The sequence below is a fragment of the Canis lupus genome, chromosome 16, assembly GCF_048164855.1.
Source record: "Canis lupus baileyi chromosome 16, mCanLup2.hap1, whole genome shotgun sequence".
NCBI lineage: Eukaryota > Metazoa > Chordata > Mammalia > Carnivora > Canidae > Canis > Canis lupus.
In genome coordinates this window covers 15,126,114-15,151,964 of record NC_132853.1, presented here as the reverse complement: position 1 = coordinate 15,151,964, position 25,851 = coordinate 15,126,114, and the positions used below count along the sequence as shown (strand labels likewise).

At 39.0% G+C, this 25,851-nt stretch overlaps 1 protein-coding gene and 1 pseudogene across 1 annotated transcript in view; one reads left to right on the top strand and one right to left on the bottom strand.

Annotated features, from left to right (window-relative positions):
- Window positions 1-25,851, top strand: part of RPA1 (replication protein A1) — a 78,917-nt gene that overhangs the window by 32,279 nt on the left and 20,787 nt on the right. The window contains exons 6-7 of the mRNA XM_072779078.1: window positions 21,583-21,675; window positions 24,477-24,609. Coding sequence (XP_072635179.1) covers window positions 21,583-21,675; window positions 24,477-24,609 — 226 coding nt within the window. The remainder of the gene's footprint in view (window positions 1-21,582; window positions 21,676-24,476; window positions 24,610-25,851) is intronic.
- On the bottom strand, window positions 5,873-6,244 carry LOC140605608 (small ribosomal subunit protein uS17m pseudogene; annotated as a pseudogene).

The following is a 25,851-nucleotide window of genomic DNA, read 5'->3' as shown; positions in this document are numbered from 1 at the left end:
ACCCTGTCGTTTTCCGTTTTTATGGAGACCTCTTTAGCTAGGCATGATGGATTAAATCGTTGGTCATTGGCCATTGGTTCATCCTCCAGTCCTTTTCCCCTCAGAGGTAGGGGATGGATGCTGAAAGTTCTAACTCTAATCACATGGTTGGTTCCCCTAGCAACCATCCCCAGTCTTAGGGGCTTTCCAGAAGTCTTCTCACTGACACTCAGGTGTGGTTGAAATGGGCTTCTTATAAGTAGGCTACCCTTCTTCCTCTTAACACTTAAGAAATTACAAGGGTTTTAAGAGTTCTGTGCCAGGAACCATGGATAAAGGCCAAAAAATACTTAGATCACAATATCACAATCTCGCATTAGGAAAGGAGGAAAAATTAGAAACTGTACTGGAAAAAGATCCCACTTACAATAGATTAAAAATAAATACATAGGGGCACCTGGCTGGCTCAGTCAGAGGAGTGTGTGACTCTTGATTCTTGGGGTTGTGTATTTGAGTCCCACGTTGGGGGTAGGGATTACTTAAATAAATAAAACTTGGGGGGGGGAAGGCAAATGATAGAAGTAATATTAATGAGAAATGTACTTTCTTAAATATACATTTTTGGTTTTTTATTTTTTCATTTTTGTTTTTAAAAAATGTAAAGCAAGGGCACCTAGCTAGCTCAGTCAGAACAGGCAGCGGTTTGTGAGTTTGAGCCCCATGTTGGGTATAGAGATTACTTAAAAATAAATTTTTTTTTTTAAGATTTTATTTATTTATTCATGAGAGACACAGAGAGGGGTAGAGGCAGAGATACAGGCAGAGGGAGAAGCAGGTTCCATGCAAGGAGCCCAACATGGGACTCAATCCCGGGTCTCCAGGATCACACCCTGGTCTGAGGGCAGCACTAAACCCCTGAGCCACCTGGGCTGCCCTTAAGTAATACAATAAAAAATGTAAACCATATAATCTGTACTTTTTTGATAGCACTCAATACACCAGTAGTTTTTAGAATAATTTCTGTGTTTATTGCCAGGCCATGAGTAAACTCCGGGAAGGTAGAGACCACATTTATTCTTTGTTATGTCTCTGGGGCCTAACTTTTATTTTAATTTATCTTTTATTTTTATTAAATAAGTGCAACAACAGTGGCCACCTGCTTTTTTGTTACATCTCTATGATCAAAAGCAGCTTTTGGGACGCCTGGGTGGCTCAGCTGTTTAGCGCCTGCCTTTGGCCCAGGGTGTGATCCTGGAGTCCTGGAATTGAGTCCCGCAACAGGCTCCCTTTTAATTTCTTCTTTGATATTATGTTACTTTTTAAGTGTATTTGGTTTCAAATATTTAGAAATTTTCCAGAGAGCTGTTACTGATATGTAATTTAGTTTGAATATGGGTAAATATACATTGTGTGACCTAACCTGTTATTTTATTGTCCTAAGGTGTGATCTCTCTTGGTCAGTTTTCTATGTACTTAAGAAGAATGTGTATTCTTTTGTTGGGCACAGTGTCCTATCAATAAAAAAAGTCAGTTCAAGTTAGTTTATAGTATTGTTCAAGTACTGATTTTCTATTGACTTGTTCTATGTTATTGAGAAGGACTATAATTATGGATTTTTTCCTCTAGGTATTAGGTTTGCTTCGTGTATCCTGAAGCTCTGTTATTTAGTGCATTAAACATTTAGGATTGTTAATGTTCTCTTTATGAACTGACTACTTTATCATTATGAAATGACTTTATCATTGACAAAATTCTATGCTCTGAAATCTTTGTCTGCTATTAATGTAACCACTTCATTTTTGATAATAATCCTAGAGAATCAAGTTTGAAAAATATATAACCATTTCATTTTTCTTTTAGTTAGTATTAGTGTGGTTTATCTTTTTTCATCCTTTAACTTTTCACCTATTTATGTCTTTATATTAACTGTATTTCTTGTAAGCAGTATATAGGTGGGTCTTGCTCTTTTATCCAATTTGATAATTTCTTCCTTTTAACTGGGGTGTCTAGACCATTTACATTTAATATAATTATAGATATGATTAGGTTTAAGTATATGATCTTGCTATTTGTTTTTTATTTGTCCCATCTGAGCTTTTTTCTCCCTTTTTCCCCTCTGCCTTCTTTTGGATTGAATATTTTGTGTGATCCCTTTTATTTCTTTTGTGGACTTAAGAACTATTGCCTGTATTTTGCTATTCTAGTGGTTGGTTTAAGGTTTATAGTGTGCACTCTAACTTATTAAGGTCTACCTTTGAGTGATGCTACAACACTTCACTTAATAGTATGAGAATCTTACTTCTTTTTCTCTCTTCCCAGTCTTTGTACTATGGATGTCACACATTTTACCATTTATAAGTCTCATAGTATATTGTAATTATCTTTGTTTAAATAGTTATCTTTTAAAGAGACTTACTTAAAATCTTAGGTATTCACTTATATAGTTGCCGTTTCTGGTTTTCTTTAAAAAGATTTTATTTTATTTATTCATGAGAGACACAGGCAGAGGGAGAAGCAGGCTCTGTGCAGGAGCCCGATGCGGGACTCGATCCTGCAACTCCGGGATCACGTCCTGAGCCAAAGGCAGACGCTCAACCGCTGAGCCACCCAGGCGTCCCTAGCATTTCTTGTAGTGGAGATATGCAAGGGATGAATTCTTTCAGCTTTTGTAAGGTCTGAAAAATATTTCGCCTTTGACTCTGAAAGAGATTTTTGCTAGGCACAGAATTCCAAGTAGTTTTCTTTCTTTTCTTTTATTTCTTTTCGATTTATCTATTTTAGAGGTGGGGGACAGAGAGAGAAAGAGAATCCTGAAGCAAACTCCTGGCTGAGTGGGGACCCCAACACAGGGGCTCAGTCCCAGGACCCTCAGATCATGACCAGAGCTGAAATCAAAAGTTGGCACTTAATACCTGGCCACTTAACTGACTGAGCCACCCAGGCACTTTTTTCTTCTCTGTATTTTGAAGATGTCCTTTTGCTTGCATGTTACCCTAAGAGAAATCTGTGACCATCCCTATTTTTGTCCTGTTTTTACCATGACTTTTTCTCTGACCACTTTACAATTTTGTATCATTAGTTTTGAGCAATTTGATTGTGATGTACCTTGAAGTCATTTTCTTTGTGTCTTGGTGTTCATTGAGCTTCTTGGATCTGTGCGTATAGTTTTCATCAAATTTGGAAAAATTTTGGCCATTATTTCTTAAATATCCTTTGCGCCTCCAATTACATATATAAGCTGCTTGAAGTTGTCTCATAGTTTATTGATGCTGGGGTTTTTTTTTTTTTTTAATTTTATTTTTCTAAGATTTTACTTATTTATTTGAGACACAGGAGAGTGAGGCAGAGGAAGAAGCAGGCTCCATGCAGGGAGCCCGATGTGGGACTCGATCCCGGGTCTCTAGGATCAGGCCCTGGACTGAAGGCGGCGCTAAACCGCTAAGCCACGGGGGCTGCCTGATGCTGGGGTTTTTGTTTTTCTTCTTTTTCTGTTTCATTTTGGATAGTTTCTATTGCTGGGCATTCGAGTTCACTAATCTTGTCTCATCTGCTATTAGTCCTATCTGGTATGTTCTTTTTCTCTGTCGTTGTAATTTTCATCTTTAGAAGCTCAGTTTGGATCTTTGTTATATTCTCTATGTCTCTACTTAACTTTTGGGATATACAGAATATAATTATAACTTTCTTTGTTTTGGATTTTCTCTGTTTTTTAATGTTCTTGTCTGCTAATTCCAACATTTCTTTATCAGTTCTTGGTCTGTTTTTATCAGTTGATTTTTTTTTTCCTTCCTCATTATCAAATGTGTTTTCCTGCTGCTTTGCGTTCCTGGTAATATTTGATTGGATGCCACAAGTTTTGATTCTTGTTAGGTACCTACTATAATAATTCTTGAGCTTTTTTTCAGGGATTCAATTAAGTTACTGGGAATCAGTTTGATTTTGGGAGTTAGTGCTTTTAAGATTTGTTAGATGGAGGAAAGTCTGGGTGGCTCAGCGGTTGAGCATCTGCCTTCGGCTTAGGGTGTGGTCCCAGGTTCAGGATTGAGTCCCAATCCTGCATCAGGCTTCCTGCGAGGAACCTGCTCCTCCCTCTGCCTCTCTCTCTCTGTATCTCATGGATAAATAAATAAAATCTTTAAAAAAAAAATTTTTTTTAGATGGGATCAGAGAGGGGCATTTATTCCTTGTCTAGTTATTCATAGTAGAGAAACATAGCCTGTCAGAATATCCTATGCAATTCTCCATGAATTGAAGTTTTCTATTCTGCTGTTAGAAACAGGTACTGTTTCTAGCTCAATATAAAGCACTGCCAGCATTCCCTCTGGTCCTCTCAGATGTTTCTTCACTGGCCTCAGTTTCTGCGCACACACAGCCAACCAGTACTCAGCTAACTATTTAAGGGGAACCTTTACAGATCTCTGGAGGTCACGCTCTCTCTCTCTGCAGCTCTCCGTTCTCTGGTACTCTGACCTGAGAACTCAAGATAAGATGTCTTGATATCTCCCCAGACTCTTAGCTCCATCTCAATTCCAGGCCCACTATCTGTGTCTCAATCTGGAAACTCTCAAGGCAGTAAGCTGGCACATTCTCACTCACCTTGTTTGTTTCCTGTGTCTCAGGGTCAATATCCTTCAATGCTTAATGTCCAATATCCTGAAAAGCATTTGTTTCATATATTTTGTCTTCTTTTTTGCTTGTTTTAGGTGTGAGGATAAACCTGGTCTCTTACTCCATCTTGTCCTATACATAGTTTTAAAAGTCAAAGAGTTTTGTGTACACTTTATAAATAAATAATAAAATTTTAATTCCTGTATAGTTAACATATAGTATTTTATTAGTTTCAGGTGTACAATATAGTGATTTAGCAGTTCTGCACAATATTGATAAGTGTACTCTTAATTCCCATCACCTATTTCACCCATCTGCCCACTCACCTCCCCTCTGGTTACCATCTGTTCTTCGGTTTGTCCCATTTTTTGTTTATTCATTTGTTTTGTTTCTTAAATTCCACATGAGTGACATCATGTGATATTTGTCTTTCTCAGGCTTATTTCACTTAGCATTATATTTTTGAACTCCATCTATGTTGTTGCAAATGGCAAAATGTGTGTGTGTGTGTGTGTGTGTGTGGCTGAATAATGCCACATCTTCTTTATCCATTCATCTATCAGTGGATGCTTGGGCTGCTTCCATAATTTGGCTATTGTAAATAATGCTATAATAAGCATAGGGATGCATATATCTTTTCAAATTAGTATTTTCATGTTCTTGGGGTAAATACCAATAGTGGAATTATGGATCATATGGTATACTTTTTTTTCTAATTTTCAAATTTTATTTTCTGTGTGTCAACATTTGTATTAATGCAGACTTTAGTCTGATATCTGTCCCCAATATTTCCATTTGTAATTGGTTAAATCAAAGAAAAAAATTAATTTCAAATATATACCATCAAAAATAAATATTCACTTAATGTGTCTTTCTGTTTTATGATAGCAAAAGGTTTTTCTCCTCCCCAAATAAAGATTCTAAGAGAAATTCAAGATTCCTTTGAATGAAAAAAAAACTACACCTTCTAAAACAGTGAGCTTATAGAACAATGCAGGGGATTGCTAGGCACACTTACCCTAAGAGGAAAATATGTCCAATGAATAAGAAATTTAGAACATGACTTTAAGCTTCTGTGAAAATTTTTAAGAAAGACTTTGCTTTATTTACTTTTAGCTATTCCATAAACACCAGAAGAGAAATTGGACATTTTGTTTTGTTTTTTTTTTTTTTTTTTTTTTTTTTTTTTTAGAAATTGGACATTTTGTAATGAAACTTAGAAAAATTTCTTTTTCAATAAAGTAAACTTTACTTCTTTCCCTTTGGCTCCTTCTTCTAGTTCTCCTTACTGTGCAAAAGAGCTATTGAGTTCTTCCATATTTTTGGAAAGTGGTTTCCAAGCTGACTGGGCCTTCCACATAGGTTCTTGCACGGGGTTTTCTGGTCACTGGACCTATGACTTATCCAACTTTGAATATGGTCTTGGCCCATTCATGTTTCATGTGCTTTTTATTCATGAGACAGATCTTTGAGAAGCACAATATCTCCAACAGTGTATTGTTAAAGAGCATCATGAACGAAGTAGGTTTTTCACTTATTAAAATGGTTTAATAAGTGGGGATCCAAAATAAGCCTGGTCACTCTCACTTTGGCTGTTTTTTTGTATTGCTGTTCCAGTCACCTTCCACATGATCCATTTGGCATGGGCCTTCCACATGATCTATTTGGCATGGGCAGATGAACAAACTACTGACATCATATGGCTTTGGTTACCTCCTGGCTCTCCTTTCCCTGGATGCGTCCTGGTAGTTAATTTTTTTTTTTTTTTTTTTGGTAGTTAATTTTTTTGAGGAACTTCTGTACTCTTTTCCACTGTGGCTGCACCAGTTTGCATTCCCACCAACTGTGCACGACGGTTCCTTTTTCTCTACATCCTTGCCAACACTTGTTTGTTGTGTTTTTTTATTTTAGCCATTTTGACAGGTGTGAGGTGATATCTCATTATAGTTATGATTTGTGTTTCCTGGATGATGAGTGATATTGAACATCGTTTCATGTCTTCTGCCCATTTTTAAATTGGATTGTTTTTCACTATCAGTTAATTTTTTTTTAAGATTTTATTTATTCATTCATGAGAGACAGAGAGAGAGAGAGGCAGAGATATAGGCAGAGGGAAAAGCAGGTTCCATGTAGGGAGCCCGATGCAGGACTCGATCCCGGGACTCTGGGATCATGCCCTAAGCCAAAAGCAGACACTCAACCGCTGAACCACCCAGGCATCCCTACCAGTTAATTTTTTGTAACTAAATCTGAAAAGATGATGGTCAATATGAATATTTAGAAAAGAATTCCTGGGATCCCTGGGTGGCGCAGTGGTTTGGCGCCTGCCTTTGGCCCAGGGCGCGATCCTGGAGACCCGGGATCGAGTCCCACATCGGGCTCCCGGTGCATGGAGCCTGCTTCTCCCTCTGTCTGTGTCTCTGCCTCTCTCTCTCTCTCTCTGTGACTATCATAAATAAATAAAATTTAAAAAAAAAATTAAAAAGAAAAGAATTTCTGACACAATTTATGAATAATACATATCTTTAAGGAAAGGTATTGAATAATTTTAAGAGTTTACATAATTTATTAAATCAGTACTTTATATATTTTTAATATTTTATTTATTTATTCATGAAAGACACACACAGAGAGAAGCAGAGGCATAGGCAGAGGGAGGAGCAGGCTTCCTGCAGGAAGCCCGATGTGGGACTTGATCCCAGGACTCCAGGATCACACCCTGGGCCAAAGGCAGGCTCTAAACCGCTGAGCCACCCAGGTGTCCCTAAATCAATACCTTATACTAGCTATTTTAACTATAAATATGACATCTTTAAAAGATTAAAAATGGGGATCCCTGGGTGGCGCAGCGGTTTAGCGCCTGCCTTTGGCCCAGGGCGCGATCCTGGAGACCCGGGATCGAATCCCACTTCGGGCTCCCGGTGCATGGAGCCTGCTTCTCCCTCTGCCTGTGTGTCTGCCTCTCTCTCTCTCTCTCTCTGTGACTATCATAAATAAATAAAAATTAAAAAAAAAAAAAAGATTAAAAATGACTTTTCAGTTCAGTATAAAGATGCCAAAAGTTGTATATATGATTTTACTTACTTAACGTTGTCCACCATATATTTTCTTTATATTTCCCAATTGATTTCACAATAGGAAATTAAATAGATGTTTTTGGGGTTTTTTGGCTTAGAGAAGTAACTGTTCCAGTTAAAATTAAACTCTGTGTGATCCTGGAGACCCGGGATCGAATCCCACGTCAGGCTCCCGGTGCATGGAGCCTGCTTCTCCCTCTGCCTGTGTCTCTGCCTCTCTCTCTCTGTGTGTGTGACTATCATAAATAAATAAAAATTAAAAAAAAAAAAAAAACTACCTTTAGGGGATCCCTGGGTGGCGCAGCGGTTTGGCTCCTGCCTTCGGCCCAGAGCGCAATCCTGGAGACCTGGGATCGAATCCCACGTCAGGCTCCCGGTGCATGGAGCCTTCTTCTCCCTCTGCCTATGTCTCTGCCTGTCTTTCTCTCTCTTTCTTCCTGTGTCTCTCATGAATAAATAAATAAGATCTTGAAAGAAAGAAAAGAAAGAAAGAGAGAGAGAGAGAGAGAGAGAGAAAGAAAGGAAGGAAGGAAGGAAGGAAGGAAGGAAGGAAGGAAGGAAGGAAGGAAGGAAGGAAGGAAGGAGAGTAGGTAAGTGCTTAGGTGGTTTCTACTGAAGGACACTAATTCACTGTCTTAATTTAAACTTACCATCAGGGGATCCCTGGGTGGCGCAGCGGTTTGGCGCCTGCCTTTGGCCCAGGGCGCGATCCTGGAGACCCGGGATCAAATCCCACGTCGGGCTCCCGGTGCATGGAGCCTGCTTCTCCCTCTGCCTATGTCTCTGCCTCATTCTCTCTCTCTCTCTGTGTGACTATCACAAATAAATAAAATAAATAAAATAAATAAATAAATAAATAAATAAATAAACTTACCATCATAATTTTTCAGTTTATCATTAATCAAAATTTATTAGTCAGGTTTTTGCCTAAGAATAAATAGATTGGATCCCAGTAATTTTTGTGCTAGAGGCAAATTGCATCCTTTTTTTTTTTTTTTTTTAATTTTTATTTATTTATGATAGTCACAGAGAGAGAGAGACAGGCGCAGAGACACAGGCAGAGGGAGAAGCAGGCTCCATGCACCGGGAGCCTGACGTGGGATTCGATCCCGGGTCTCCAGGATCGTGCCCTGGGCCAAAGGCAGGCGCCAAACCGCTGCGCCACCCAGGGATCCCGCAAATTGCATCCTGTCTTCATTTTCCTATCTGGGACTCAGTTCTAGCCATCTGCCCCAGTGGAATCCATGGAAAGGAAAGTTTGAGAAGCTCAGGCCTGAACCCTCACACAGTAGTCAGCACACTCACAGAATGTTAGAAATAGAAGGAACTATTTGTAGAGATCAGTTGTTTTAAGCATGAGAAAAAATGAAGGTGAAGATGATAAGTGACTTGGCTGTCCCCAGCACAGCAGGTGAGTTGCTTCAACAAAGGAGACTTGGGAGGCCTGGGTAGCTCAGCAGTTGAGCGTCGACTGCCTTAGGCTCAGGTTGTGATCCCAGGTCGGGGGATTGAGTCCCATGTTGGGCTCCCAGCGAGGAGCCTGCCTCTCCCTCTGCCTATGTCTCTGCCTCTCTCTGTGTCTCTCTTGAATAAATAAAATCTTTTAAAAAAAGGAATGTTTTTTTTTAAAGACTTTATTTATTCATAGAGACACAGAGAGAGGCAGACACACACACACACATATATATATGTATATATATAGAGAGAGAGAGATCTTCCTTATTTAAATAAACAAAAACAGGGACACCTGGGTGGCTCAGTGGTTGGGCATCTGCCTTCGGCTCAGGGGCATGATCCTGGTCCGGGGACCCCGCATGGGGCTCCTACATGGAGCCTGCTTCTCCCTCTGCCTGTGTCTCTGCCTCTCTCTGTGACTCTCATGAGTAAATAAATAAAATCTTTAAAAAAATAAAAAATAAACAAAACCAAAATCAGTTATAGAGTGTTTTGTTGTGTGACTCTTCCATAATTTAACTAGCCTTGTGTTGATGACCCTTGGGTTGTTTGCTGTAGCAATCAAAACAGTACAGCAATGAATAATTTTATACATATGCAGGTATATGGGCAGAGTGGGTTTGATGGTCAGAAGTGAGATTGCTAGATCAATGGATAGATGTATTGGTGGTAGTTGGATATGGTTGGATTGCCCTCTGTAGCATGGTAACATCTGCATTCCCATCAGCAGTGAATGAAAGTACTGGTTTTTTCACAGCTGTGCCAATAGAGTAAGTTATTAATCTTCTGAATTTTTACCAATCTCTTAGATGAAAACAGATCTCAGTGTACTGTTTGTGTTCTGAGCAAGGTGAGCATCCTTTTAAATATTTGAGGGCTTTTTATTCTCTGAACTGATTGTTGTATTCTCCATTTTTATTTTGGGCTGTCTTTTTCTTCTCCGTTTTTGAGAGTTCTTTAAAGAGTAGGGAGATTAGTCCTTTGTCTCTAGGTTATGAAGGCTTTTACTTTGCTTATGGTGGCTTTTTGCTATGCAGCAATTTTTTTGTTGTTGCTGTTTTTTATGAAGTTGAATTTTCCAGTCTTTTTTTTTTTTAACTTTGGAGTTTTGAGCCATTGTTAGAAATGTCTTCCTTACTCTAAAGTTATTAAGGCATTCACCTTTTATTCTAGTACTTAACAATTTCATTTTTATATTTAAATATAAAATTTTAAATATTTTATATTAAAATATAAAAATATAAATATATATTATATATATTTATATATATATAAATTTCATTTTTATATTTAAATCACCTATGAGGCTTCTGTCTTAGAATTAGTTTCTTGGTTTGTGGTGTTTTGAGCTTCACTTTTCACATAATTTGAAATTTGTGAGTTTTCTCTGCCCTCCTCAATTCACTAAAGATGTAGTCTCTGTGGGATGTTTGTGTATAGAGTGAGTTTTCATTCTCATTATTCTACATGGTTTTTAGAAGTGGGAAGATTGATCATCATTCTTCTTCCAGAAATGGAACCGTCTAGAGTTTAATATTTACCTACACAAAACATAGTAACTTGGTGCTTTAAATTGGAGAGGAAGATCTGGGGCCTATTTAGGTAAAGTTCTAAAATCTTACATTGGAATATTACATTTGTTCTGCAGTAGTAATTTTTTTTTTAAATGAGCACATTGGTTATCTTCTCAGCTATCAGGACAAAGCAGTGGTTAGCATATCTGTGAAATCTTTGGACACAGTACAGTTGAGGGAGAGATAATTGTGCCCAACTTTATCAACTTTGGCCAGATTTCTAATGTTTTTTTATGTCATATTTGATTGAGTGGTTACTTGAGACATTTTGTGTTTCAGGTACAGAATATTTGAGATAAAGATGGAGTTGAAAGCTTTGAAAGATAATTACCGCTTGGGGTCAGAACTATGGAACAAGGGAAAAAACTCCTTTGTCTCAATACTGCATTCCACTTGCTCTTCCATTTCTTCAGGGTCTGTTAAAGTGTAGAGGTATGAGAGAAGATTTTACTGTTCAGGATTATTTGCTATTAAGTTTCATTGTAACCAGATCAATAACACTTTGTTACTTGGGCCATCATGGAAATAGCTTTGTTACAGTGACTATTAACTTATGGTGTATTTCACAGAAATGGTTTCTGATTGTCTATTGTGAAGGCAAGGAAACTGTTATTAGTGAGAAGTAGAGTTAGATTTGTATCCTCCCAGCACTTAACCCAGAACCTGCAGCGTGGCAAGCATGGCATATCCGGTGAATGGTAAAATTAATTGACTAAACCCATCCAGGAAATGAGCAGAGGAATTCCAAAATGTGCAGTTGAAATTGTTTGGCACTAGTACCACATTAAATACAGATACTTACAGAATTTTCCAAATGTGAGGAATAAAACTTCAAACACATTCCATGTTTCATATGACTGAATTGGATGATTTTCTGTATCTACCAGTATATATTTTTGTCAATATGTCTATCATTGCTATGTACCAATACTATTTCTAACAATATTTTACTTAGATTTAAATTTTTTATGCAATATTTAGGAATAGGTATTACTCATTATTAAGAGGTATTGGAATTTTTTTCAGCCTGATTATGATTGGATTTTTATTTTTTTGCAGTTGTTAAGAAAGTACTTGCTAATAGAAATTGAGTTCTTGTTACTCTGTATACTCCATGGTCTTTTAGCTGATTTTTCTCAGCTGGTTCAGTTGCCATTATATATATATATATATATTTTTAAGATTTTATTTATTTATTTGAGAGTGCCTGTGAGCAAGAGAGAGCACAAGCAGGGAGAACAGTAGAGAGAAAGTCAGAATCTGACTCCCCACTGAGCCAGGAGCCTGACGTGGGGCTCCATCTTAGGACCCTGAGATCATGACCGCAGCTACTAAAGGCAGCCACTTAACCAACTGAACCACCCAGAAGTGTGTGGCACACCCCCCTCTCCCCCCCCCCCCCCCCCCGCCTTTTTTAAAGCAATCTCTATACTCTTATATGGGTCACAATCCTGAGATCCAGAGTCCATGCTCTAAGCTTGCTCCACTGACTGAGCCGGCCTCACCATTATAATGATAATAGAAATGATATTAGAAATGACAAATACCCACCATTTGCTTCAACGTGGATGGAACTGGAGGGTATTATGCTGAGTGAAGTAAGTCAGTCGGAGAAGGACAAACATTATATGTTCTCATTCATTTGGGGAATATAAATAATAGTGAAAGGGAATATAAGGGAAGGGAGAAGAAATGTGTGGGAAATATCAGAAAGGGAGACAGAACGTAAAGACTGCTAACTCTGGGAAACGAACTAGGGGTGGTAGAAGGGGAGGAGGGCGGGGGGTGGGAGTGAATGGGTGACGGGCACTGGGTATTATTCTGTATGTTAGTAAATTGAACACCAATAAAAAAAAAAATAAATAAATTGCAAAAAAAAAAAAAAAAAAAAAAAAAAAATAAAATAAATGCCATATCAATAAAAAAAAAAAAAAAAAAAAAAAAGAAATGATAGGTGTGAATGCAAGTAACCTGCAGAGTTAGAGTCTCCTTTTTTTCTTTTTAAGATTTATTTATTTGAGAGAGAGCATGATGGGAGGTGGGGGGAGTGACAGAAGGAGAAGGGAAGCAGACTCCCCGCTGAGTGGGGAGCCCAATGCAGGGCTCCATCTCACCAACCTGATATCATAACCCTAGCTGAAACCAAGAGTCACATTCAACCAGGCTGAGCCACCCAGGTACCCTAACAGTCTGCTTTTTTTTTTTTTTTTTTTTTTAAGATTTATTTATTTGACAGAGAGAGGGAGAACACAAGCAGAGGGAGTAGCAGGAAGAGGGAGAAGCAGGCTCCCCGCTGAGCAGGGGATCCCAGGACTCTGGGATCATGACTTGAGTGGAAGGCAGCTGCTCAACCATTGAGCCACCCGGACACCCAAGAGTCTGCTTTTTAAATGTCCTATTTCCCCCTGGTTCAGGACAGTGATAGGAAGCTATCATAGAGCAAAAGAGTCTAAGAATTATGAACTTGATTCATCTTACTAGAATGATTTCATTTGCAGGTGGCACAAAACAGAAGATTAGCATTAGTTGATTGCCTACATTGCTGCTTTGGGGTATAATTTCAGTTTTTAGAAAGATTTTCATTTAGCCATAAACTAATTTCAGGTTTTGTGGTCAGTAGCTGTGTTGCAGTGCATTACATTGAAAGGCAGTTGGGACACCTGGGTGGCTCAGTGGTTGAGCCTCTGCCTTTGGCTCGGGTCGTGGTCCCAGGGTCCTGGGAGCAAATCCCGCGTCGGGCTCCCTGCATGCAGCCTACTTCTCCCTCTGCCTGTGTCTCTGCCTCTCACTCTCTGTCTGACATGAATGAATAAATAAAATATTTTAATAAAGAAAGAAACAAACAAACTGAAAGGGAGTTGTTCCTATTTAGAATGCCCTAGGACTTTTGTCATCCATTTGGTTTCAGATGCTCTTGTCTCCTGTGCCAGATTTGCAAGTGTGATCCAACACAGAGTTAAAGATTACTCTAATAAGTGAATGATCACTAGGTATTATGGTTCTTAGTTATGTTCTATGTAACTAGAGTTTTGTCTGCCAGAATTGGTTGCTTACAATTAAAGATTAACTAGATGGTGGCAAAGTGGATGGGTCTAGTTAGACAAACCTGGTTAAGGTTAGGTTCTGCCTCCTGCTAGCTGTGTGTGACTTTGGGCAAGTTACTTGGCCTCTTTAACCCAGTTTCCTCATCTGTTGAATGAACATAATAATACCATCTTTGTCCTAGGCCTGAAGATTAAATGGAATAATACATTTAACCTTATACCTGGCGCATAGTAAACACTCAAAGATTGGTAGCTATTATTTGTTGGTTTCTTGTTAAGTATACTGTGCTTCATCAAGTCTGAGAATTCAGTGGTTGTAATAGACTGTACCATTATATTATGTACTGATAAGAAATTATAACACATAGATTACCTATTAGATTATATCGAGGACATGCAGTTTGGCTTTGGGATTGATTACCTGTGGGTTTGATTCCTGATGAATCCCATGCTGTCCATTCTTTACTCTCTCCTCTGGTAATCAAACTCTCAGCAAGTTCAAATTAGCCATACTATTTAGCTCCCATAGAATTATTTTTACCTATTTCCTTTCTAATCTACCTTAGTATTAAAAAATTACATACTGCCAATTTTTTTAAAGAAGTATGTTTTGGGGTGCCTGGCTGGCTCAGTTGGTAGAAAATGCAACTCTTGATTTTGAGGGCCTGAGTTTGAGCCCCACATCAGGTCTAGATGAGCTTATTTTAAAAGAAGAAAAAAAATAAAAGGAAGAAAGGGCAGCCCGGGTGGCTCTGTGGTTAAGCGTCTGCCTTCAGCCTAGGGCCTGATCCTGGGGTCCCTGAATCAAGTCCCATTTCGGGCTCCCTGCATGGAGCCTGCTTCTCCCCTGTGTCTCTGCCTCTCTCTCTGTCTCTGTGTCTCTTATGAATAAATAAATAAAATCTTAAAAAAAAAAAAAGGAAGAAATACATATACTTTGTTGTGCTAACATAACTGCTCTAGCTTCTTGTGCACCATAGTTCTATGTGGCTTCAGATTTAGTACCTGTGAAAAGATATACAAGATATCTATTATACTTTTTACCAAAAAGAGTTACTGTTGTAGTACTTTTGTGTAAAACTTGTCATCTCCCTCACCCCGATTTTTTTTCTTTCTCTCTCTCTCTCTCTTTCTTTATTTTTTATTTTTTTTATTTTTTATTTTTTGGTAAATAAACAATGCCTGATTCTTAAGGAATAAACTTTCAATCCAAGTTTCTTGTCCTCACCAGAAAACTATTGTGGAGCAGGGACTTGGGCTTCAATTCTTATTCTCACAGCAAACCAGATTTTACTTCAAATAGTTAGCAGTTAATTACACTTGTCTCAAATCAAAAGATTCCAATTTTGTTTTTAAGATTTAATTTATTTGTTCATGAGAGATAGAGAGACAGAGATATAGGCAGAGGGAGAAGCAGGCTCCCTGCTGGGGGAGCCTGATGTGGGACTCGATCCCAGGACCCTGGGATCAGAACCTGAGCCAAAGGCAGACCCTCAACCACTGAGCGACCCAGACATCCTGGGAGAGAAAAGATCTGATAGATTTTTAGCTACTGCAAATGGAATATACATATAATTTTTTTTAAAGATTTTATCTTATTTATTCATGAGAAACACAGAGAGAGGCAGAGACACAGGCAGAGGGAGAAGCAGGCTCCATGCAGGGAGCCTGATGTGGGACTCGATCCTGGGACTCCAGGATCACTTCCCCGGCTGAAGGCAGGTGCTAACCGCTGAGCCACCCGGGCTGCCCTGTATATAATTTTTTTAACCTAAATGTAGACTGGCAGGCATTTAAACATGAATAATTAGGATTTTTATGTGTTCAGCATGGAGTTTCTGAACAAAGACCAGCTGACCCCCTCCTAATACTCTATAGATATTTCTTCAGCAGCCATTACCCTAGTTTAGTTGTAAAATATTCAACAGTATTTTGTTAGTGTTGTTTTTAATTAAAAATTCATCTTAATCATTTTTAAGTGTGTAGTGTGGTCGCATTAATTACATTCACGTTGTTGTACAACTGTCTCACATCCATCTCCAGAACTTCTTTTAATCTTTTTTTTTTAAGATTTTGTTTTATTTTTTTAGGATTTTATTTATTTATTCATGAGAGAGAGAAAGAGAGAGGCAGAGACACAGGCAGAGGGAGAAGCAGGCTCTATGCAGGGAACCTGATGTGGGATTCGATCCCGTGACTCCAGGATCACACCCTGGGCTGAAATTGGCGCTAAACCACTGACCTACCCGGGCTGCCCTAAGGTTTTATTTATTTATGAGTAATCTCTCCACCTAGTGTAGGACCTGAACTCACAACCCTAAGATCAAGTGTTGTGTGCTCTGCTGACAGAGTCATCCTGGCACCTGTACATAACTTTTTCTTTCTTTTTTTTTTTTTTTTAATTTTTATTTATTTATGATAGTCACACAGAGAGAGAGAGAGAGAGGCAGAGACACAGGCAGAGGGAGAAGCAGGCTCCATGCACCGGGAGCCCGATGTGGGATTCGATCCCGGGTCTCCAGGATCGCACCCTGGGCCAAAGGCAGGCGCTAAACCGCTGCGCCACCCAGGGATCCCTACATAACTTTTTCAATCATTATCTCAAACTCAACTCTACTCATTAAACTACAGCTCTCAAAAAAAATAAAAATAAATAAAAATAAACTACAGCTCTCAATCCCCTACTCCTGGCCAGTTTCTAGTAACCACTATTCTATTTTCTGTCACTGTAATTTGATTACCCTAGGTACCTCATAAAGGTTAGTTACGTTTTTATATAAATTAAATGTTAAGAGATCAGCATCATCCCATGACCATGTCCTACTCAGCAAGATACTTGAAGAAGCAGGCATGATAACAAGGACGAGACTTTATATGTTTGAGACAGTGGAACTAGGATGGAGTGGGATTTATTTGTATGGCTCCATCTTTAAATGTTTATTTTTCTATTAAAATTTTTTTTTAAGATTTTATTATTTATTCATGAGAGACACAGAGAGAGAGAGGCAGAGACACAGGCAGAGGGAGAAGCAGGCTCCATGCAGGGAGCCCGACGTGGGACTCGATCCTGGGACTTGATCCCGGGACTCCAGGATCATGCCCTGGGCCAAAGGCGGCGCTAAACTGCTGAGCCACCCAGGGATCCCATCTTTAAATGTTCAAATCTTTTGATTCTTTTGAATATATTTCATGAAGCAAGTAAGAATAGTTTTATTTTTTCCAGTTATTTAGCCCTAATACTGTTCACTAAACAACTCAGTTTTCCTAATGGTTTAGGAAAAGGTTTTCTTTAAAATTTCAAAATGCTGGGCACCTGGGTGGCTCAGTCGATTAAGCATCTGCTTTCGGCTCAGCTCATGATTCCAGGATCCTAGGATCGAACCCCACATTGGGTTCTCTCCTCAGCAGGAAGTCTGCTTCTCCCTCTTCCTTTGCCCCTCTCCCCTGCTTTCCAATTTTAGTATATGTGCTGCCGAAGCGAGCACTCCCTCTCCCCTGCTTAATGCTCTCTCTTACTCTCTCAAGTAAATAAAATCTTTTTTTTTTTTAGAAAAAGATTTCCTGGGGTACCTGGGTGGCTCAGTGGTTGAGCATCTACCTCTGGCTCAGGTCATGATCCCAGGGTCCTGGGATCGAGTCCCACATCAGGCTACCCACAGGGAGCCTGCTTCTCCCTCTGCCTATGTCTCTGCCTCTCTCTGTGTGTCTCTCATGGATAAACAAATAAAATCTTAAAAAAAAAAAAAAAAGAATTTCCCCGTACAAACCTAGATAAATAAATAAAATTGCAAAATGTTCCATCACTAGGTACTTTGTCAAAGAAGAGCAGTTTTCCCATGCAATTTCATATGACACGTTGTAAATTCAGAGATGATGGGAAAGCTGAAAAGTAAATCCAAAAACTCATTATCAATAATCTAGATTCTTTTTTCTCTGTAAATAAAGTCTCTCACAACAAAAAGAAAAGGCATCCAAATTGGTAAGGAAGAAGTAAAACTTCCACTATTTGCCAATGACATGATACTATATATAGAAAATCCTAAAGATGCTACAACTGATACATGAATTCATTGAAGTTGCAGGATACAAAATCAATGTATAGAAATCTGTTGCAGGGATCCCTGGGTGGCGCAGCGGTTTGGCGCCTGCCTTTGGCCCAGGGCGCAATCCTGGAGACCCAGGATCGAATCCCACGTCGGGCTCCCGGTGCATGGAGCCTGCTTCTCCCTCTGCCTGTGTCTCTGCCCCTCTCTCTCTCTCTCTCTCTCTCTCTGTGTGTGTGACTATCATAAATAAATAAAAATTAAAAAAAAAAAAATCTGTTGCATGGTGCACGTGGGTGGCTCAGTCGGTTGAGTGACTCTTGGTTTTGGCTCGGGTCATGATCTCATGGGAATGAAATCATCCTGGGACTCAATCCTGGGACTCTGGGACCACGCCCTGAGCTGAGGGCAGACACCCAACCAAGGAGTCACCCAGGCATCCCAACTTTAAGTTGTATTAAATCATAGTAATCAAAGCAGTATACTACTGGCACAGAAATAGACACATAGGTCAATGCAACGGAATAGAAAACCCAGGAATAAACCCACAATTACATGATCAATTAATCTTTAACAAAGGAGGAAAGAATATATAATGGGAAAAAGACAGTCTCTTCAACAAATCGTGTTGGGAAAACTGGACAGCTCCATGTAAAGGAATGAAACTGAACCGCTCTTTTACACCATACCCAAAAATAAACTCAAAATTGATTAAAGATGGGCAGCCCAGGTGGCTCAGCGGTTGAGCGCCACCTTCAGCCCAGGGCAGGATCCTGGAGACCTGGGATTGAGTCCCATGTTGGGCTCCCTGCATGGAGCCTGCTTCTCCCTCTGCCTGTGTCGCTGCCTCTCTCTCTCTCTCTCTCTCTCTCTCTCTCTCTGTGTATGTCTCTCATGAATAATTAAATAAAATTCAAAAATATATATCCTTTAAAAAAATTGATTAAATACCTAAATATGAGACCTAAACCATAAAAATCCTAGGAGAACATAGGCAATAATTTCTTTGACATTGTCCATAGCAACATCTTTCTTACATGTGTTTCTGGAGTAAAAATAAACTATTGGGACTACATTAAAATAAAAAGCTTATGCACAACAAAGGAAACAGCCAACAAAACTAAAAGTCAACCTACAGAACGAGAGAAGATATTTATAAATGCCATGTCTGATAAAGACTTAATATCCACAATATATAAAGAATGGATACAACTCAATACCCAAAAACCAAATAACCCAATTTAAAAATGGGCAGAGAGGGGATCCCTGGGTGGTGCAGCGGTTTGGCGCCTGCCTTTGGCCCAGGGCATGATCCTGGAGACCCGGGATCGAATCCCACGTCGGGCTCCCGGTGCATGGAGCCTGCTTCTCCCTCTGCCTGTGTCTCTGCCTCTCTCTCTCTCTCTCTCTGTGTGCCTATCATAAATAAAAATAAAAAATTAAAAAAAAAAATAAAAAAAATGGGCAGAGATATAAACAGACAGTTCTCCAAAGAAAATAAACAGATGGCCTACAGACACAATGAAAGATGCCCAACATCACTCATCATCAGGGAAATGCAACTCAAAACTACAATGAGATGTCACATCATACCTGTCAGAATAGCTAAAACCAACAACACAAGAAACAAGTTTTGTTGAGGATGAGGAGTAACGGATCCCTCTTGCCCTGTTGGTAGGAATGCAAACTGGTGCAGCCACTGTAGAGAACAGTATGGAGGTTCCTCAAAAAGTTAAAAATGGAACAACCTTAGGATCTAGTAATAGCACTATTGAGTATTTACCCCCAAAATGCAAAAACATGAATTTAAAAGAATACATGCACCCTTGTGTTTATTGCAACATTATTTACAATAGCCAAATTATGGAAATAGTCCAAGTGTCCACTGATAGATGAATGGATAAAGAAAATGTGGTAAATATATACATTGTAGTATCATTCAGCCTTAAAAAGATGATTAAAATCTTGCCATTTGGGGATCCCTGGGTGGCGCAGCGGTTTGGCGCCTGCCTTTGGCCCAGGGCGCGATCCTGGAGACCCGGGATTGAATCCCACATCGGGCTCTCGGTGCATGGAGCCTGCTTCTCCCTCTGCCTGTGTCTCTGCGCCTCTGTCTCTCTCTGTGACTATCATAAATAAATAAAAATAAAAATAAAAAATTAAAAAAAAATCTTGCCATTTGCAGCAACATGGATGGAGTCAGAGAGCATTATGCTAAGTGAAATAAATGAATCAGACAAATACCATATGATTTCATTCATATGTGGAATTTAAGGAAGAAAGCAAATGAGCAAAGAAAGAGAAAGAAGCAAAGAAAGAGACTCTGAACTCTAGAGAATAAACTGATGGTGACCAGAGGAAAGGTGGGTGGGGGGGATTGGTGAAATTAGTGATGGAGATTAAAGAAAACAGGTTCTCAGTTTTCCCTCCATAGGAAGAACTAAAGAATAAGCAATTCTGTTTTAACCTTTTTAATTTTATGCTGTTTATTTTACTCTAATGTCACAGATAATAACTCTCATTTTGTTGTACTAGTTAAGAGTAATATTGGTAGAAGGAAATGAAGTCAGTGTTTAGTAGGCCCAGTTGAGTGAGGGCTTTGGGAAACCCAGCAGGAATAAGCCTAGTGATTGGAAAAGGCAGGCAGGGAGCCCTTTCATCAGTCCTCGCCATTTTGTTGCTAGGACTTTCTAGGAAATCTTTTTGAGCTGTACTCTGTGCTGCAGGTACTCTTGGTGAGCAGCCTGGATTAGGTTGACTTCTGCTTTCAGTGCCCCTCACAAAGGCAAAATCAAATTCCATAAATCAATTATTTTTAATTGGGTATATTTTGCAGTTTTAACATTCTTCAACTCATAAACATTTGTAGAAAGGGTGAGGGGCAAATAAATAGTCTCATGGTGTGGGATTTCTTATTTTCCGCTTGAGAGACCTGTTCCTTTCCCCTCCTTTCCTTTTAATCTTTCTGTTTCCTTGACACACCTGCTTCTGAACTCCATCTCATCTCTTCCTGCTGTGACAGTTCACTAGCACTTCACGGTACCTAAGGCTCTTTCAACTCTTATTTTCCATCAACTGTCAGTTGCAAAATAAGGTTGCTTTGTTTGGGAAGGAAAGGGTAGAATCCTTTCTGAATGTCTCCTTTTCCTTTGAAGCAGGAGCACTTCAGAGACAATTGAACTGCTTTTAGGCTTTTCTTACCACCCAGCTTTTTCTTCTGATAGATCCTACCTTGAACACAATTATGTTGATGGCATCGATCTGTTGCTATGGAAATAGTGATGATGTCACAGATTCAGCCAGTGACTTGACTTCAGGTTCATGCAGGAGAAATGGGCAAGACTTTAGGGGAGAACCTCATTAAAACTGAAAGCTATTGGGACGCCAAGGTTGCTCAGTGGTTAAGTGCATCTGCCTTCTTGGGGCGTGATCCTGGGGTCCTGGAATCGAGTCCCACATGGGGCTCTCTGCATGGAGCCTGCTTCTCCCTCTGCCTGTGTCTCTGCCTCTCTATCTATCTCTCATGAATAAATAAATAATTTTTAAAAATCTTTTTTAAAAATCCGAAAACTCAATTATAAGCAGGTGAAAGGTAAATGGAGCCAACCTTTTATATAATGAAAACAGATGTGAACTCTTAGCAAATGGACTGCATGTAGTTGAATACCCCAGCATGAATTCTGACCCATGAGAGTCTAACAAAATAAAAAATTTACATTTTCTCAGAGTATTTCTTCTACTTAAGTTTAAATCTTTTAGCCTGAATTATTTGCACTAAAATTGTTTTTCTTTTGGTCCTCAGGACATGGGCAGCAGCAGGCAGTTCCTTCTCCAGTCTCAGCAGCCAATCCACCAGCCAACAAGCCCCAGCAACAGAATGGGAGCTCAGCAATGGGTAAATGGCCACATGAAGACATGTGCTAGATATATGTATCAGGCTTCTGAATAATGTTTTGAAATTTAATCTGGGACTAAAGGGAATTTTTCAAAATCCTGATCATGATAGTTGGTTCTTGCAGAGGGGAATTCCAGTTCTTACTATAAAGTGTGTGATTGAAGAAATGATTAAAGATAGTCTTTTAAAGATACTTAATATGCCTATTTTCATCAGAATGATATACTGTTCTCTGTTAATAATTTATTTGGTACTTTCTCACATCCTACATTTTATTACACTCTTTTGACTTTGTGAATTTACATACCTTTAAGTTCTTGCCTTTTAACTATTTGGAATCCACTTGTCTCTCTCCAAGTTTCCCATTCGGGGTTCTCATAGGTATTTATCTTAACGTGAAGATGGTATCATTTATGTTGGTCCTAGGTTCTGTTTCTCAGTCTCATGGATGAGAAATCTTCCTTTACCTGTCTCTTGCAATACGGTCCTGAGAGACTGTAATGGAATCATTTTGTTTACTTTCTTCCCTTCACTTGAGGAACTATTAAAAATGAGGATTTGGGTTGGATTTATTTTTAGAGGTTCTTTTTTCTGTCACAGCTTCTTATGTCCCACCTCTTCTCCCCTCAACTCTTAATTACTAATTTTCAGTGCTGAAATTTTAAGAAAAGCAAGGTTAAGACGTCACTAATGTTACTGTGAAACTTTGAGGACATGGGACTTTTTCCCCTTTGGTTTTTTATGTTTTTATCTACTTTGCAATATCTGTCAATCTTATCTTCTATCTCCTTTTATAAGTGGATCTATTTATATATACAACTTGCAAGTTATGTACTGTTGAAAGAGGTCATGAAATAGATTTAGTATCTAAAGTGGTGAATAATCTAATAATTAGTCACTTCCTTAGGCTGAACTACAAGTAGTATGTTATTCCTCTCCCTCCTCCCACAGATGTATTTTCCCAATTGTCAATCTTTGGCTTATATTAACTTTTTTTTTTTAATTTGTTTTTTGAAAGAGAAAGAGAAGAAACAAGCAAGAGAGCACAAGCAGGGGGAGTGGCAGAGGCTGAGGGAGAAGCAGGGCTCCCTGCTTGCAGGGGCTTGATTCCAGGACTCTGGGATCATGACCTGAGCCGAAGGCAGAAGCTTAACCAACTGAGCCACCAATGAGTCCCTAACATTTATTTTTAAAAATCAATTAATGTTGTCTAAACACACATCAACTGGGTGGTGAAAGAAAAGAAGACTATATTGAGGGGAAGTGTGTGTATGTGTGTTATAGAACTATATCTTATAAAAAAAAAAAAAACTATATCTTATAGATAATATTAGGTATATGTACACATGCATATATTCTTCAAAGTTCATGTGCTTCTTGCATAACTTTGAGGCAATTATTACTGTCGTATGTGTAGTTTTCTCTTGACTCCCCAATTAGAATAGAATATGTTAAGATCCAGGACAGTCTCTGTATAGTTTTTACTAAATACTGCAAATACCTAGAATGGTGTCTTACAGGTTTGGAAACTCAATAAAGAAATGCTGAATAATGGTAGATTTACATTTCCAGCCAAATTCCATCCTAAAGAAATGCTTTGGTAGAGAAGATATGAAGTAATTGGACTGAATTGTTTTCTGAGTTTGGAGGTTGAAACTTCATAAAAACTGCATATAGGGCAGCCCGGGTGGCTCAACAGTTTAGCACCGCCTTCAGCCAGGGCCTGATCCTGGAGACCCAGGATCAAGTCCCACTTCGGGCTCCCTGCATGGAGCCTGCTTCTCCCTCTGCCTGTGTCTCTGCCTCTCTCTCTCTCTCTCTCTCTCTCTCTCTGTCTCTCATGAATAAATAAAATCTTTAAAAAAAAGAAAGAAAACATTTTTCTGAGGATGTTTGAGGTAAAATATTTGTGGTAGGACCCTTCACCTCAGATGGTTCATCCATTATGTGCCTTACCTCCTAGCCTTTCCTTTTGCTTTTTTTTCTTATGCAACTAGTGACTTACTGTCAGTATTACCAGTCAAGGAGGTTGCTTGATTTTCTTTCTCTAACCCATTATCTTGCCCATTGATACAAGAGGACAGTCTAAGAAAGATGGGCCAGAACAGTGTCTGGACTCACCAGAATTACTATCTTGACCTCAGTCAGAGCTTAAGTCAACAGATAAAGTAGTAAGCTTCTGTGTGCCCAGGCTTCATTCACAGTTACTTTCCTAGCCTCCTGTTTTGGTCTCTGTTTGTTTTTTGGGTTTTTTTGTTTTGTTTTTTTTTTTTGCTTTTGTTTCTAAGATTTTATTTATTCGTCAGAGACACAGAGGCAGAGAGAGAAGCAGGGTTCCTGCAGGGAGCGGATGTGGGACTTGATCCCAGGACCTCGAAATCATGCCCTGAGCTGAAGGCAGACGGCTCAACTGCTGAGCCACCCAGGCGTCTGTGGTCTCTATGTAATCTCCATATCTCTTTGATTACTAAAAAGGCAGAGTTTTGCTTTCATTTTATATTTCACCAGTGACATCTCAGTAATTGAGAGTTATTACAACATTTGTTTAAAATTTACATAGAATAGGGCAGCCCTGGTGGCTCAGTGGTATAGCGCTGCCTTCAGCCCATGGTGTGATCCTGGAGACCCGGGATCGAGTCCCACATAGGGCTCCCTGCATGGAGCCTGCTTCTCCCTCTGCCTGTGTCTCTGCCTGTCTCTCTCTCTCTCTCTCTCTCTCTCTGTCTCTAATAAATAAATAAAATCTTTTAAAAAAATTCAGATAGAATAATGATGATCCTCCTTTGTGTTTGTTTTTAAAGGTTTCACTGCTTCTAAGACTTACAGTGCCTCAAAGACATTTGGAAAACCTGGAGGTACCAGCCTAGCGAGTAGTTCTGGAGGGACACAGGTCAAAGTGGTGCCCATTGCCAGCCTTACTCCTTACCAATCCAAGTGAGTTACGCCATAGAGTAAGCTCAGGATATACCTACAATATGATGTTAGAGGTTATTATGGGCTCTTGAGGTATTTATGTGTGAACTTCAGGGTTACCATATATAAAATAAATTTCATCTTTTTTTTTCCTTGAAAGGAGAAAGAGGGTACAAATTGTGGTGACCTTTGACTCTCTTACCATGAAAGAATGGCAAGAAAAACAATCTACAATAGCCTATAGAGTTTCATTTGTTTTGAAAGAATTTTAATTGAAAAATACTTAATGTTTAAAGAATCCATTTATTGTCTTATGAGAAAAAATAAATATTTGTTGTATTTCAGAAGGCATTTCACCTTCTATGATATATAAGTGACTTTTAGTCTAAAAATTGTTACTGTGATTTAGTTGACTAAGAGAATCTGTACTGTTTGTATAACCATATTAATATACCCTGAACAGATACTAGTTATATATATAATTCTTTTCCATTAAAAGTTAATTTTGGGATCCCTGGGTGGCACAGCGGTTTGGTGCCTGCCTTTGGCCCAGGGCGTGATCCTGGAGACCCGGGATCGAATCCCACATCGGGCTCCCGGTGCATGGAGCCTGCTTCTCCCTCTGCCTGTGTCTCTGTGCCTCTCTCTCTCTCTCTCTCTGTGACTATCATAAATAAATAAAAATTAAAAAAAAAAAAGTTAATTTTAGCAGTTGAAAATCAGTTCTCTTTTCAGAATTCTTTTAGATATGTTATCTAATCTTCAATTCTTTGCAGTGCAGGGAAAATGAGTAAGGTAACCAATGTGCCCAACACTTGCGTTCAGTATCGGCACCAGGACTGGATATTGGATCTTGTACCTCCTTTTTTTAGTGGCCTCTGTCTGAGGTCATACTGCTTTAGTGTGTTTTCTTTTGGTGGCTTACCAACACTGTCCCATATTTATATTCATTGTGGGCTAGAATGGACAGAAGTTTGACACCAGTTTGATCAGTTCCCATAATTGAAAATAGTGGCAAAATATAATTGCTGTTATTACTGCATTTTCTAGCTTAGAACCTTTCATTAAGGGGATACTGTTGCCTTCGTGTTGCTTTTTGGAGAAGGGAGAGCGTTTATAAATTTGCTAATTTGACAGGAGAATGAGTTAGTGTTAAATCATCTGATATGTTTTATTACTTGCTTATTCTATAAACTGTCAAACCTGTATGTCATCTTGGGGTTTTAATCAGTTGGATTAAAATACAGCTTACGTTGAAAAATG